The sequence below is a fragment of the Squalius cephalus genome, assembly GCF_949319135.1.
Source record: "Squalius cephalus genome assembly, chromosome: 10".
Classification (NCBI taxonomy): domain Eukaryota; kingdom Metazoa; phylum Chordata; class Actinopteri; order Cypriniformes; family Leuciscidae; genus Squalius; species Squalius cephalus.
Window position 1 is genome coordinate 6,093,034 of NC_137131.1, and position 16,387 is coordinate 6,109,420.

Genomic DNA, 16,387 nt, shown 5'->3' on the forward strand with positions numbered 1-16,387 from the left:
CAACAAGTGCAAAATGTTGGCTACAGCCCATCATAGAAGCCTGTAAACCATAGAGGAAGTGCGGTAAGGCTGGATAAACTCACAGGAACTTAACCAGAGTAGAAGTTGTCGTTCTCTCGACAACTTCACCATCTTGATTAATGTTTATCTTTTCTTGTAAATGTACAGTTGGTTGTGTAGCTGCCACAGTCTTGGTCGACTCAGAGGTATGTGTGTGTGTTCAGTCAGAGATTAGCTTTAGGGGGGACTGGCTCATGATAAACTCTCCCACACCGATGAAGTACATGACCTGCACGATGCCGAACAGCGGTGCGATGACTAGAGCCCTGCAACCCGCACCCTTCAGGAATGCAGACGGCCCTTCTCGCCTGAAGATCTTGCTGTAGGATCAAAGAAACAAGCAAAGGTCACACACAGTAGATGATATACTCACATTCCAGAATTACAAATCAGTTAAATTGTAACGTTTAAAACAAGTAATGGGACTGATGCATCACCTGAAACAGTCAATTATGCCACTGTAGGTTTCCTCATTGGCTCCTTTGTTCAGAGACTGCAGCCTGGTCTTAACCACTGTTAAAAACAAAAGACAGGGTGAGCATCTGCATTCCCATTTGAAGTGCACCAACAAGATGGGGCTTAAGAGGACAAAAAAGCAGCTCACCATCACATGGGTTAACAGCAACAGCAGCTGTGGAGCCCGCAACACATCCAGAGATGAATGACCAATAAAATGGTGCCGCATCTTCAGAGGAGGGCTTACCCAACTTGTTCAAATTTGCAAAGAGTGGGAAGTAAACCATCGAGAAAGGAACGTCTCTAAATTGGAGAAAAAGAGAAAACAAAAAGTTGCATTTATGTTCTCATTATTGTGAATGTTTGCATTTAACAGTCACAGTAAAGATTTTACAATGCATTACCTCAATAGAGTTGCTCCAAGGCCTTTGTAAAGCCCCTGAATGCCTTGAGTGTGCAGTAACTCTCTTGCAATCTGGGTGGCAGATATGGCCTGGTGTGAGGTGCTGGGCATCACATTGTAGGAGCGACTCAGCACCGCGTTTGTGGTGGCCAGTCTATTGGGAGGGATGATGCCTGGTTTTCTCTGCTGTGCGGCTGTAAAGACGATCAGAAAAGTTGTTCCAAGTGAGTAATAATTACAATATGGGATAATGTTGATCATTATAGCAAAATAAACTCCGTCAGCATCAGAAAAAAGTACTGCATATACTAGATTTTAGGGCTGTACAATTGATCGTAATTGATTTTCGATTTCGGATTTTAACGATTATGAAAACAAGATAAAGTAAAACGATTATTGTGCCACTGCCACATTCAGGCCCCATCCACACTCCTGCGTTTAAGTTTAGAAACGGAGAATTAAAACGAATACGATCTCCGTCAACACCAGCGTTTTAGCTGCGTATTAGAATTTATCTCAGTCCACATTAAAACAACTGAAAACGCGGATCACGTGACCATTCACCAACACTGGGCATGCGCATGCCGGTGTAAACCTAGAGACTTTCAAACATCAAAATGTCATTTATTAATATGTATTTGTGTCAAAATGACATATAAACATTTTCCTATTCTATTGTGCCTGGAAACGCTTCCAACACGCTAGCGAGTCGCATGAAAAATAGGCGTCGGTTCTATTTCTAGCATGCACGCGTTTTCTGCGCGAGCCGCGCCTGAGACGCGTCCGTTTCTTACTGCAAGAAACTGTTCCAGCGGGTGGAGTTTACTGGTACTGAATATTACCTGTGTATACTCCATGACTGATGACACCCAATCATAGAGCCGAGCGTGAGCCTCTGCGTCATCGTTTCTAAAGTCCTCCGTTTTGACCCGTCTACACTAAAACGCCCTCCGGAGATTCAAAATGCAAAACGGGTTCGGCAGCGTTTCAAACCTTCTCCGTTTTAGGTCTTCGTTTTTGCCGTTTTAGTCTGGACGGGAGGTGCAAACGTAGCAAAAGGTCTCCGTTTCTAAACGAAAACGCAGTAGTGTGGATGGGACCTCAGCGTACCTTCCTTTCCTTCACAGCAGTGCGCTTTCGTTCCTCCCTAAAAGCCCAAGCTTGACATCCAAATCAGCCAAATAAGTGAGTGTTGTAAAATGCAGTCTACTGTTGCTAAACTGCAGGACATGTTTGATATTAAACTGTGTTATTAAAAGGGCATTAAGCCACAAAAGAGACACTGTTCCCCAGGTGGCTTTCTGTGTGCGGAACCGAATGCGGATCAGCAAATGGGCATTTTGACAAGTCACAAAATGCCTTTTTGGAGAGTATTCATGTAAACAGTGAGTTGTGTCTTAAGTAAACGTACACAGTTAAGAAAGAAAACGTGCGTGCAACAGTATATTGGATCCGTGCATTAGCTCTTAAAGTGACTGCAGCCTAATAAACCTGCAGCCTGTCATTAAAGATAAACAACAAATGGCAGGAAATCACTCACTGATCTTGACTGAATAACTTAAGTAGCTTAGTCTATATTTATATTTATAAGGATTAGTCTATATTTAATGTGTCCAGTATGACTATGCAATGTTATATGAAGTGTTGTTTTTCATGATTACATATATTTTTTAAATATATTATCTGAATACCACTGTTTGTACATATTCCTGAAAAACTTAACAGTTTATTTTGTTCATTCAAAATTTCACTGTTGTATTTTTTCCACTTTGTTTGTAATCAGTTTCTTTTTTTTTCTTTTTTTTTTTTTATTGCTGACAGTTTACTTGTCTTGTGTAATTATTATGAGGACCTTTTTCTTACATTAGTTAACCTAGTATTAGTTTATGCTGAAGTATCGATAATTGTGAAATTTAAAATGACTTATAATCAACGTCTTATTTCACAATATTGCACACCAATAATCGTGATTTCAATATTGACCAAAATAATCATGATTATTATTTTTTTGCCATAATCGAGCAGCCCTACTAGATTTCACTGCTCCAATAAGCACAAAAAGGAAACCCTACCTAGTCTCCCAGCATCCTGTAGTTGAATTTTCAGCATCTCCATTGGAGTAGTGATGACAACCTGGCACATGCCAGCAGCACATCCAGCCAACATCTCTTTAAATACAGTCAGCCCTCTCCTGTAACAAACAAGGCAATGGTTATATAACAGCACAGATGTTTTGTAATTGTTAGGTAAAACAGATATTGAATAGCACCAAGTGTAGCAGTAGCAAACATACCCGTCTTTGGAGAGGTGGTGCCGGAAGAAGTCATTGGCTGCCAGTTTGATGGCCTTCTCAGGAGTGACCAGTGTAAGATTAACTGCAGCACCTAAAAGACAAACAAACAGAGGGTTAATGAAAACCACACCACAACTGATCACAGATCAGCAAACACACATTCCCCACCACCATCAAACCAGAGATACATCTACAACATGACCTTATCAAGTAACATTCAAGCAGATTATAAGATTAAAAATGCCACTAACAGACTAAGAATATAAACAAAGCTTATTAGAAAACTGTGAGATGATGATGGAGGGGGATTTTACATAATGTGAACAAAATGAAAAATAAAATTAAAACAACTATATAAACAAACAGAGAGGATTAGAAATATAGGATAGAATTTTCAATATAGTGAGAAAAGAATGCAGGCACATTCCAGAAAGAGACTGACATTAGGGTTGTGCAGTATGACGGTATATTCAGTGCAACGGTAGAAATGTGAGATTTCGCTATGCCGTTAATGCAGCGTTAAATCTGCAAACAAACCGCTTCCAATGAAGACAGCTTTGTTGATGTGTAGTTTTGACGTGTTGCATGTGCTAACTGTAACATTAATAAAGTAAATCAACTGATGTGCAGTCACAGCCATTTTACAACAGCTTAAAATGTTGCAGACAATTATATTCATAATACACTGCATTGATAAATTCACACATGCATAAGTCTGGCATTAAGTTTAAATAAAGAAAATAATTCATATAAAAGAAAGGAAAATAAGATAAAGTAACATTCATTTATAACATATTCGATTCACTATATTACATAATCATGTAATAATGCCTGTTTTCGGTAATATATAAAATGTTTTAACTTGAATTCAGGCCAAAATAATTGTGATAAATAAATTTACAGTGATGCAAGTATTTGTTCATACTGCCCAGCCCTAACTAGGACCATGTTGTTTTAAAATACAACTGTTTAAAAGAAACAGTTGTTCACATGATCAGACTGATCTTAAAAAAAAAAGAATAGATAATGAGCATAAGTGATGATAATATCCAACAAAACATTCTAGATGTTAACAGAACATGGCAAGATGGGTTAGTACTGAATGAGACAAGAGCAAGGACAGTGAAGAAAAAAAAGTGAAGAAAAAAAAAGAATCTACAAAGAAACAAGAAGCAAAAAAGTAAAAATCAAAATGATTCAACAATTAACTATAAATAAAAACAACAACAAAAATATTGGTGCCTAATTGTAATAGAGCAGAGTGGGTAAGAACCATGATAAATGATTTGCCTCCAGCGTGGCTGCGCCTTATCGGCTAGCCTTCACTATGCCAGCAGGGACCCATGTCTGTAACATGAAAAACACAGATGCAAACAACAGCATTCCTCACAGAAATGGAGACCCGGCACAAAACACCGACTCCAATCTCCCCCAAACTCTACAGATAACACTTATATTGGTCAATTGAATAACTGAAGCCAAACAACCGATCTACCAATTGTAATAATTACAACATGTTTGATTTGCTTCATTTAAAATTAACCCTCTGATGCATTAAATATTAAAATCACATGTCTAAAGACTTTAAAACAGCATCTAACCATTCTAAATTTTTTATTTATTTAAACAACTTTATTGAATTTAAAATAAAATCTGCATTTTGAAAGATTGGCCTATTTAAAATGAAAAGATTATGGTAAATATTGCAAATGTACTTGGTGCATCACCACTTTCGTGAGCTATGTTTAATACACGTGGTCATGAATATGGACAGTCATGCAGAATTATGGCTAAGGGTAAATAAATCACCCCATTGTGATTTGGATGTAACATCACAACCTGAATGGTTAAAATGCCACTATAGTGGACACCATGCATCAGGGGGTTAAAAGTAAGGTATATGTAATACTGTAGGTTGATAGTGCGTCCATTTTACCAACCAAAGTATACTCTAAAGTATTGATTTTTAATTAAACTCTTTTAGTTAAATTTTTTTTTTTTTTTTTTTTTTAAATACTGTTCAGATGTTGGGAAAATGCTTAAATATTGCTATAAGTGCAACAAATTACAAAAAAAAGTCTGAGTTTGAGTTTACTATCACCAGCCAACCAATTCTAGAGCATTATCCAAAGTCATATGGACTGGATTCCTCACGTCTATTCAGGTGTACCCATCATGCCATTTAAAAAAACTATACTAATCTAAAAAAAGGCATACTATACATTTACATGCACTTATAAATAAATAAATGAGTGAATCTTACCTCTATACATGCCAAAGTATCCCTCAGATCGCACTGTTTTGATGAGGCAGTCAATCCTGAAAGACAAACAAGATGTTTTAACATGGGCCAGTCTACCGGTTTCCACAAATTAACCTTTATTAACAACAAAAGCCATGTGCTCTCGGTTCACTATGTATGTGTTTGCATCATGCATGGGACACTGTCTGGCTTTAATCCTTATAAGGCTTTGCAGTGACCATAACGGCCAAACCATCATGTCAGGCGGCAACTAACGCCTGCCCACGCATCACATTCCACTAGGATTAGCTACCAATGCAAGGCAGCTTATCAAATCAAAGTAAGGGGTCTGACGCACAGCCATGACTCAAACAGGAGTATAATATAACACCACTAAAATGGTGTTTGTGAATTGAAATGGAAAAGTAACAGAATTTTCGAAGCATTGAGAGGTTTAAAGAAAAAAAGTGGCAGGCTCTTACATGCTCTTGTAGACTTGCTGGCCTGGTCTCTGGTTCTGAAGTCTGGTCTTAACCAAATCAATGGGAAACACACAAGTGACCCCAACAATGCCAGCAATACCACCATTAATCAGCTTGGCAGGGAGGCTAGAGGAAAAACAAACAAAAAGAGGTGAGAATGAAAGCATGCCCATGATCATTTATATTTATATATATATACATTTATATTTATATTTATATTTATATATATATATATATATATATATATATATATATATATATATATATATACACACACAAATATTTTAAATTAAAATATACAACTAAAGTGCTTTACAAAATTCCTAAAAAACACACTTAAAAGACCCCTTGAATTCACTTATTTTATCAAATTCACTTGTAAGACATTAAATTTTTTACACAGACACACATTTATATATCCTTTTGATATTAATGAACTTATGGATTAATGAAACACACACTTTCAATGTTTATTAAATATTTAACTAAAGGCAATTCAATAAATTCAAGGTGGTGTTTGTCAATTCATTAACATCAAATAGACATTCAACAGAAGAAATCACCCAGAAACAACCATTTTCTTTGTTAAACAAAACGTTAAAATGTATATAAATGAATAATATTCTCCTGTACCTGATCTGTTGAGACATAATGAAGTTTCAGATAAAGATTGAGAGTTTGATGAGAGCTTCTTGCAGTGATCAGTGAAGGAAGCAAGGAAGTACAGACCACGAGTGCGGAGACCTGGAAGTAAAGACACAGAGATGACTGTTAACTGACTGATATACCGTAAATAAGCCTGTCTGCACGTACTCTACAACCGGAAAAAATAACTTACACCTCACTGTCATTAAGCTCTTCCTACAAATCTCATGACGCTTTAATCCACTGACCAAAACACTGAACGATAAAGGTCAAATGACACGGACTCACTCACTTCCGGCTAGTGTGTGTGTGCGAGGGTGCGCGCGCATGTACGCATGTGTTCAGTTCCGTCAGGGTTTGGCTTTGCCTTTGTGTCGTGTTATTGGATCTCTGCTCTGCTGAGTAGAGATATCTGTAGTCAGTGGGAAGTCAGACACATTTCCGCGAATTGGTTCTTACGAACAATTTCAAAGAGCGGGCAATTCTTTTACGTCCTGACGTAATTACGCCATCACGTTGTCCCCAACATCTCGCAGATTAAATGTTCTAAAACGTTATAATAAAGCCACATATATATATATACAGTTTAGTACGTTTTAATTTTTAAATAATGTAATTTGTTATTGACTCGATAAACGCTCGGACTGCTTCAGAAATCGTGAACAACTCATTCAAACTAGTTGTGTGAACTGGTTCGAAAAGAGTCGATCCAAAAGAAGGATTCAAATTCACTTCACAAGAATTTAACAAGATTACTCAAGACCTGACATGTTTCAGTGACATTCCTCTAACACACAGCTTTTGCTTCAGGCTTGCAAAGAAACTGAAGACTCTGCATGTCTTCGTTAATTTACAACACATGCAGTTCCCTATTCTTAAAATATGCTTTTTATTTTTTATTTCTGTAGCATTTAAGATAGACAAATATAGTAATAACAAGACAATGAAGTATCTTTTGCAATGCATTTTTATAAAAAAAACGGAAAATTCAAAACTACGAGGCGGTAAAGGAAATTTCGAGAAAAGCGGAAATGAATGAATTAAGTTAACTGTTACCCGGTTTCAACTAACGTTAACAGTCAAAACTGCAGGTTAGTTGGCAAACACACTAAAGCCGGTTTAATTAAGTCAAACACTTAAAAGAACACACCTCCACCACTGGAAATATTATGAGTCAAATGACTTGATAATATTACTAATAAACGTTTGGTCGACGCATAACATTTATATCTCTACTATGTTAAATTTTAACTTCTATGTTACTTTACAAGAACATAAAACTGGTTTAGGCTTTTCCCTAAATAAACACTCACCTCTGAAATCGTTCAAATATTTAAATGAGTTTCAGTACCAGAACCTTCCACAGCGAAGAAATTTGAATGAGTGGTTCTGTGGAAAATTCCTTTCAGCTTTAAAATAGGAGGCGGGCCATTTGTGCCGGGTGTAAATGTGCTTGTCCAATCATGCCTCAATATCAGTTCTAAGGACCTCCCCCTATGAGTCAAAGGCGAGGTGGTGCTTGGTGTCAAATTACACCAGCCATATGGAAAGCTACGGGTGTTTTAGTTCAATGACGTTTACAGAATAATAGTTGTTTGTGCTAAAAACAATATGAATAATATCTATCTATCGTCAGCATGAATAAACATAAAAACATACCATAACAAATAACAACAACATAAACAAATTGTTGTACATTTTGTTTTCCAGAGTAGCTGTGTTCTACAGCAATGACAGAAACTACTCTCACAGACACTAGTAAGCTAATTCTCTTGATTGCCCTGATTAACATTAGAATGCTTGTGTAAACTTTGTATAAAGGCCAACTTGCAAAAAAAAAAAAAGCCTCTATTTTTCACCTGAAACCCTGTTTTTATAAACTGTAATGAGCCAAAGTGTATACCTACTTGTTTGGTATAAGTAGCCTAACTGTGATTAAGAGATCTGTAGATCTTTCTACAGATCATGATCAAGGCAAATACCTGGAAGTTACTAATCTAACGACACTTCTTCTCAATGAGATTAAGTGAAACTCCAGAAAGATCATGTTAATCTTTGTTTCTCTGGCTGAGGTTGAAATACAGTTATAAATTAAGCAAACAGTTGTCCGATATGCTTAAAAGAGCACACAATGAACTTGCAGGTGTTATATTAAAATGACCAGGCATGCAGCTGTTGGTTATCAGTCACAGTACCAGCTTTATTTAGCTCATTGACTCATAGCATGTGATCCACGGCTATTGATCAGGGCTGCGTTTCCCAAAAGCATTGTAAGCCTAAGTAGATCAAGAACCATTGCCAGCAATTGTCTCTACGATAAACTTGGCTCACAATGCTTTTTAAAAGTCTAATTTTAAAAGTCTAAGTCTAATCTTGATCTAATTTAGATACAAAAAGCAAACGTTGTTTTATTATATTGCACGGCTCTTCTTTTTTTTTAGACTCTCTTTTTCAAACACTTTTTTTTTTTTTTTTTGAGCTTCTGACTTGTTGAGACCTGAATGACATCTGAATGTTTTTAGGTCATGCTAAACATCAAAGACACGACTGGAATGTATCTTATAGACTCAGATTTGAATGCAACGCTACTATAGTTCAGCAACAACAACCCCACTGAAATTCAGCCATTGGCTTCTCAACCTTTGGTTTATGTTTCAAGTCTAGCCAGTTTTAGCAGGAGGAATGTGGCAGAAAAAAATTCCACTGGACACTGAACACATGGGGAAGGTATTCTAGTCCCACCAACCCTGTAAAAGACTGCTGAGCAGCCAGATTCCACCAGCTTTATTGTTTGATGTATTATTATATCAGGGCATTGGATTATCACAACACAGACTCATGCTCTATTGTCAAGCAAGCATCTGCGCCATTCTAATTTGATTGGCCAGATTGTGACCAAGCCGACAGGAATCCTTGAATAATATAAAGGGGATCACAGTGGGATCACGTCTCTACATGTGAATGAACATTAAAGAGAGATTAGCAAGGAGAAATAATGACATAACAGCTGAAAGATGAAGAACAACTTCACATTATGCTATTGTGTAATCCTTACACACCAATATAACATATTTTGACGGGAACAAAAGGACATACAGTATTTTTACTCATAATTATAGAACATGTTGCACCTTTCATGTGTTTCAAAAGAGGAGTAGGTTATGTTTGTACTGGTTGTTAGGACACTGACTGAGAGGCGGAACATGACATATTTAATTTGTTGTCCTGTTATGAACCAAAAGCATGTAACCATGGTGTCAGTCCTTGATTCACCTCTAGGCAATTTTTTCCCAACCCTCCCCTGTAGCCCTTATGTTCTGACACGTAAAAAAAGAAAGATATATTATTGCGTGACAGCCATAAAAGAAAAACATAGTAACGGCTGGTTACAAGTACCCATAAAATACAATATGGCCTATAAAGACAGAAACAAAAGGAATAGAATGAATGCAAACTTGGGTTAACCATCCTCTGAGTTCGTAATATAAATAACCCACAGCTATTTGCCTCTCTAAATGTGCATTATCTAGCAATGATTGCTCATTTACTACACACAAACACACCGGCTACTTCTCGGACAATTAAAAGTCAATGACACTGTTTGGTGGTTCAATACAAAGCAGGACTTTTAATGAAAAACATTTAGGCAACACAGTGTTTTACCAAGTGGCAATCTCAGAATCAGTATTCAAATGGTTCTCTAAGCAAAGCAACATCGGTTCAGCCAATGGTATGCTTTTAAGGTGGGACTATCTGTTTGATGACTAATGGCAGACGGGGAATGTTTGGCAGTCGTTTTTTTGTAAGTATTTTAAAAGGCAGCAACTTTGTATGAATTTGTATTATGTGATTTGAATGGAAATGTGAGTTTTTTTTTATTTTTGTTTTAGAAAAAGTAAGCATGATGGTTCACCCCTAAACCCAAGCAGATCGTAGAAAAACGTACAAAAGAGATTGTAGAAATTCATGTCAACAATTTGCCAAAACATAAAATGGTTCAAGCCACTGTCCTTACAACCAACTGGATGAATAATTTCATAAACACCCATTGTTAAACCATATACACTAGCAATAGTGATAAAACACATTTTTATGGAAGGATTTTTCCTCTAAATGTTTTATAGAGACACTGCCGATCAAACACTAAAGCATCATTAAAGTTCGCAGAAGGTCTATTATCCATAAAAGCATAAGTATTTGAACCCCATTAAAACCACACCTTTTTTTTTAACCACTTTTGGCCTCATTAAAGACATCAGATGCTTGATATAAAATACAGCAAACATAATGAGTTAGGTAACTTGGCGACATAAGGTTTACTCAATGATTATCTGAAAAATAATTGCCCCCAGTCAACTGCTACAACACACACACTTTGTTTTAATTTCAGTTTTAGTCAAGGAACTATCAAACATTACTCGTACTGTTCCCAATATGGCTGGATGTAGTTCTCCTCAGGGTCGGGGTACAGATGAAGGACAGGTCTGGAGCATTTCCTCGCAGCGCTGCTGATTTTGTGGGCACATTCATCACTGTGGGTGTTACAGGTGCTGCAGTGGCAACTAAGTGCCACTGGATAGGTGAAGTGAGGATCTGCATATGAAGGACAGCCAGGCAAGATTGCCGTCCGGTACTCGACTTCCTGATAGGTGCAGCCCCTCTGAACCAGGAAACGAGGACCCACCAACTCCTTCACATTACTGTCCTATAGTACAAATGTACGTAGAGATGCATATTTAGCCAAATTGCCACTAAATCATTTCAGAAAACATTTGAGGGAAGGGATTTCCTGGAATGATGTGTGAGCGCCGTACTTCACTGACAAGCTGCGCATAAAATAATCGCAGCCTTTGCCAAATCGCCTGCAGTTTCACTTCAAATTAATCATGCAGCCCTACTTTTAGTGAATGATTCCTTGGTTTTCTTAGTGTAAAGAACATTTAAACCCTTTGAACACTGTAAAAAATTTGGGGCTAATTATGAAATCACATTTTCTTTATATTTTACATACATTTAAGGCTAAAAATCATTTTCCAAAATCTGACCTTTGACCTTTTTTACGGTGCCGTTGTGGTGAACAAATGAGTCATACTGAAGAGATGAGTCCGAGCTTAGGACCCAAGCAATCCGATTGGTTCAAAGCACGTTTTATGGGTAATCGCCTTAGTGCCTGTTACAAATCATACAAAATCACTTTATTATAGAAGACGTTTGTACTACGTTATAACGAGTCATTAATGTATTTTAACTTATATGTTTCATATACTAGTATTTAACCGAAGCTATAGATTGTGAAATTAAACATTTCTCGTTGTTAGTGTTTTTTTGTTTTTTTATATATAAATAAACAACATATTTGAGCTTCAAACAACTACATTCACAACTGAGAAACTCTTAAAACTACATTTCGTGACACAATAACAGTAGTATTTTTAAATTTCGTGGTCTTTCTCTTCTGCTATTTTAAATATTAGCTATAGAATATATACAATTTACATATATAATATACAATTTAATTTAATCTTACCTTGCATATAGCAGCGGGATTTAGCATTCTACATAAAGCTACCACATAATAACACTAAAACAGCTCACGTTAGCTACAAGTTGTCGCGAGAACTGATTTAGATCAGGCATTCTAATGGGGTCCTAACCTCGGACTCATCTCTTCAGTGGGACTCATTTGTTCACCACACCGTCATTTGACTTTGTCCTATTAGGGTAAATAATTTTGGAAAATTTTCTGAAATGTCACACACTGTCTTAAAAGTAGTGGAAAGGTCTTAGTGTTTCAAAAAACATCAAAAGGCTTTATTAAAGTCCAACTGAAATCAAAATTGACCCTATTTACTTTGTTAGCGCATGTTACTAGTCTTGTGTTGAAAAATGAATCCGTGCAAGTTAATACACAGAAAAAAATTGTTTGCCGTCGTAATCTTTAATCAAAGTCTGAAAAGTTACTTCCGGTCTGGAATGGTGTTCCTTCTCTGATGATGTAGGTTTGGCGGCTTGGGTTGGGAAACGCTTAACCACTCCCCTCAAACCGTTAGTCTGATATGAGTGAGAGATGGAGAGGAGGAGCACTAGAGTAAAACCCTGCCCTCTGTTCAATATTCCGTTTCACTGGGAAATAAGTCACAACACTGGAGAAAAGTCGTTTGCAACTTTAAAATTCCATTGTGCTAATATATTTCATTTGGAACTCACATGTGAAAATGTGAAAAACTTGACACAAATTCAGATGAAACTTGGACAGAACAGATGGAAAGTAATGAAACCATGTCTTAGTTTTTTTTTTTTTAAACATCAAACAAATCTTTAACATTGTTTCTTTCTTGGAATTCCAAACCAATTGTAGCACAAGTGAAAATCAACAAGACTCTTCGTTTTCAGTGTATGACTGGATTTTGACCTGTTTAGTCATCATTTCTGGAGCATCACTGCTTGTCGGTGTAGTGAGGCCAATAGGCAGTGGCGTCTAGTATGGATCACATCTTCCAAACTGGCATAGGATAATGTACTCAAATGCCTGACTTCCACAACAATCTATGATTTATATTCTTCATCTCTGTTATCACCCTCACTGCTTCTTCCTTTCGCCTTATTTTCTGATGCACTGCCGTCACTATCATCAATATTTCTGGAAAAGGTACAGTGTTTCCTCTCTTTCTTCATCCAAACAACATCAACCTAAAACACAGGCAAAAAGGCTAGCCTGCTAGTACTGAACAATAGTGCCATCTACACAGAAAATGCAGGTAATTAATGACAGAAGGTTAATTTTTGGGTGAACTAACACTTTAAAAGTTCTTCGTGGAACAATAGATGTCAAAAATGAAAGAGATTATGATCTTTGTTATTCTGTGGAACACAAAATAAAATGAAATGGAATGGAAAAATCCCATTTGTGTTCCACAGAAGAACGAAAGTCACAGGTTTGGCATGGGTATGAGTGACAGATATCATCTTATCATTTGTTAAAATCAGCTTGTCACACTGCATGCTGGAGCGTCTCTCCTTGGATCCAGCTCTCTACAAAACCCTCCTCACACTTACCCTGGAGAAACAGAAGCCCATGCAGATGGTGGTGTTGACAGCCACACAGTAATTACACTCCTGTCTCTCGATGTAAATGGTGTACTCAGTGGGGGCACACATAGGCGCTGATATCTTCATCAAAAGTCCCAGCATGCCAACCACATACAGAGGAGACATTATAGCTGGCAGGGTATCAGGATGTCTGTTAGTGGGATATGGAGAACTACAGTGAATATAATGAGAAATTTACACTAAAAATCACAAATATAGACATAGTAAACAAGGCAACATGATTTAAAAGTCGTCTTAAACTGGATTTGGCATTTATTGTGAAATGTGAGTGGTGATAGCACATGATTGCACAAGTTGCCATTGTGGCTTGTTGTTGTGGGTGGTTTCCAGGGTTTTGTTTTGCTGCCTTTAAGTGCAGCTGGGAAACTCTTATCTCGGAGTCGGGCATTAGTTATTACGACATGTCGAAATATTGTGCAAACAATTAACCCAAATAACCACATCTGAATTCAAAATGATGAAAATTTCTATCAGTTATTTTCTTTACATGGTATCACAACAAAATGTGATGCAACCTGTGAAAGTTGAGTGATTAACATCATTCGCTACACACTTGCCCACTATCTCTATATAGATTATGCATATTTATTATCTATCTTTCAAATCAACACATTCCTTCCAACATCACAACTTTGCAACTCATATATCATCTAGAATTTTAAGTTTTCCACCCGTAAATTTCGACTATGTTCGGTCATTCGTGTGCTCAGAACTCGTAATTATAATATTTCTGTCTCCACTTGAAGGGCACAGGTTAACTCTAATCATGTTTTCATGGAAGCCTATTTCCACCACATAAGAAATAAAAAATCATGCTTTTGTATAATTATGACATAAAACGAAGAAATTATATTAGATGAAAAGTCAAAATTATGACATAAGTCACAATTTGGGATGACAAGTCAAATTTTGTTAAAAAAGTAGAAATTATGACATTAAGTTTAAATTTTGAAATCAAAAAGTCATAATTATGAGATAAAAAGAAGAAATTATAACAAAAAGTCATAGTTATGATTTAGAAAACCATAATTTCGACCTCTTATCTCAATGACTGTCAATGGCTTAGTGTGTCATAAATAATAGTGTGACTTTTTTTTTTTTAAAATCATAATTTTTTATTTCATAATTTTTAGTATGTCATAACTATTACTTAGCATGTCATAATTTCGGCATAGTGTGTCATAATCATATTTAAGACTTTTTTAGTCATCATTTTGACTTTTCATCTCATAATTGACAGTCGACTTTTCATCTTATTAGCATGTCATAATATTGACATTTTATAAAATAGGCTTCTATGATTTCGTAGCTCCACTGACAGCGGAAAAAATGTAAAGGGTCATTCACACAGAAAGCGTTTATGCAGTAAAAATGTGAGGTGTAGCACGACTGCAGGGACGAGCATGATGAATGGAAAAAAACACAGAGCTTGGAGAGCCGTTTTGAACTTGATCTACTCTTAACCTTAATTTGCAGGGGTTCTCATCTCTGGCACTCGTGGTCTTTCCTGAACTTTCCTGCAGAGTTTAGCTCCAACATCCAACTCACCTGCTGCCTGTAGCATTCTAGTAAGCCTGAAGATCTTGATTAGCTTGTTTAGGTGTGTTTAGGGTTGGACCAATGCATGAAAGTTGACCTTGATGACCAGAGTTGAGAACCCCTGGTCTAATGCATGTTTAGAAAAAAAGACACCATTGTGGAATTCAAAAAATACATTCCACATTGCCTACTTGCCTGGAACAGCATTGTTTTGCAACGAGAAAAAATTGTCCTTATGATGAAAGAGTCATAACTCAATAATATAACTCAAAAATACATACAGAATCTCATTGCTATATTTTCATGTGTCTTTCCTAATTTTTGGCAGCCAAACAGCAGTGTTATAGTAAATCAAAATGACCACTTACCTGGAGGATCTGGTTTAACCTGCTTGTGTTGAAAGGCTGCTGCTCTTATACAGACACAGAACCTGATCTCTCTCTGTCTCTTTCATCTCCATCATACTGTGCAGCATGCATAAAAATGACTCTTTTCTAATCAAATCACTTACATGCTGTATGGTCACTATTAAGGGCCTACTAAATATTCACACTGCATGTCAATACCCCTAAATCTCTGTTACATTTAAATATCAATTTACTGTAAGTCTCAGATGTTTCTTCTAAAATTACTTGCAAAATATACATTAAAAATCCAAAAATAATTAAAAGTAAGCGAAAAAACAAATCAAATACATAAATGACTCTTGCGTCTGACGCAAATCTAAAATGGGTTGGTCTGAAGTAGCTACATTACTCATAGGTGTGGTTTGGGCGTAGCATGAAATAAACCAATCAGAGCGTCATATCACATTCCCTTTAAGAGCAGGCGCGTTTGTTCCATGGCGGATTGCTATTATAATGGCAGATTTGCCAGGCTCACACCAGGAGCGGTTCACAGCCGAGGAGACTGACGTTCTCATCAGGGCCGTAAAACACAAGAGAAGTGACATTGTATGGGGATGGAGAAACCCACCCAAATTAGCTTCGGTTAAACAGGCGTATAATAATTTGGGTAAATGTGTAAGCTAGATGTATGCCTATTTTCTCACATCTTCATGGACACCACAATGATTTCCCTCATGTGGAATATTTTTCCTTGTAATTATGTATGGTTTGCAACTGCTGCGTCTGTGTGTAGATGAGAGAAGCAAAGTG

At 36.8% G+C, this 16,387-nt stretch overlaps 2 protein-coding genes across 3 annotated transcripts; both read right to left on the reverse strand.

Annotated features, from left to right (window-relative positions):
* Positions 1–197: 197 nt before the first annotated feature.
* Positions 198–8,015, reverse strand: slc25a55a (solute carrier family 25 member 55a). Of its 2 annotated transcripts, none has more exons than XM_079884707.1 (10): positions 7,895–8,015; positions 6,570–6,680; positions 5,937–6,062; positions 5,476–5,531; positions 3,213–3,303; positions 2,992–3,110; positions 921–1,113; positions 665–819; positions 498–573; positions 198–380 (listed from the first exon to the last, which is right to left on the reverse strand). In XM_079884707.1, exons 2-10 carry the CDS (start codon positions 6,584–6,586, stop codon positions 221–223), a joined length of 993 nt encoding a protein of 330 aa, XP_079740833.1. In that variant the 5' UTR covers positions 6,587–6,680; positions 7,895–8,015; the 3' UTR covers positions 198–220. The 2 variants fall into 2 exon arrangements, with proteins under 2 accessions (XP_079740833.1, XP_079740834.1); XM_079884708.1 differs by lacking the exon at positions 7,895–8,015 and adding an exon at positions 6,775–6,918.
* Positions 8,016–10,184: 2,169 nt separating this feature from the next.
* Positions 10,185–13,815, reverse strand: tshba (thyroid stimulating hormone subunit beta a). Its single transcript, XM_079884161.1, has 2 exons — positions 13,638–13,815; positions 10,185–11,286 (listed from the first exon to the last, which is right to left on the reverse strand). The coding sequence occupies exons 1-2, from the start codon at positions 13,794–13,796 to the stop codon at positions 10,996–10,998; spliced, it is 450 nt and encodes a 149-aa protein (XP_079740287.1). The 5' UTR covers positions 13,797–13,815; the 3' UTR covers positions 10,185–10,995.
* Positions 13,816–16,387: the final 2,572 nt, after the last annotated feature.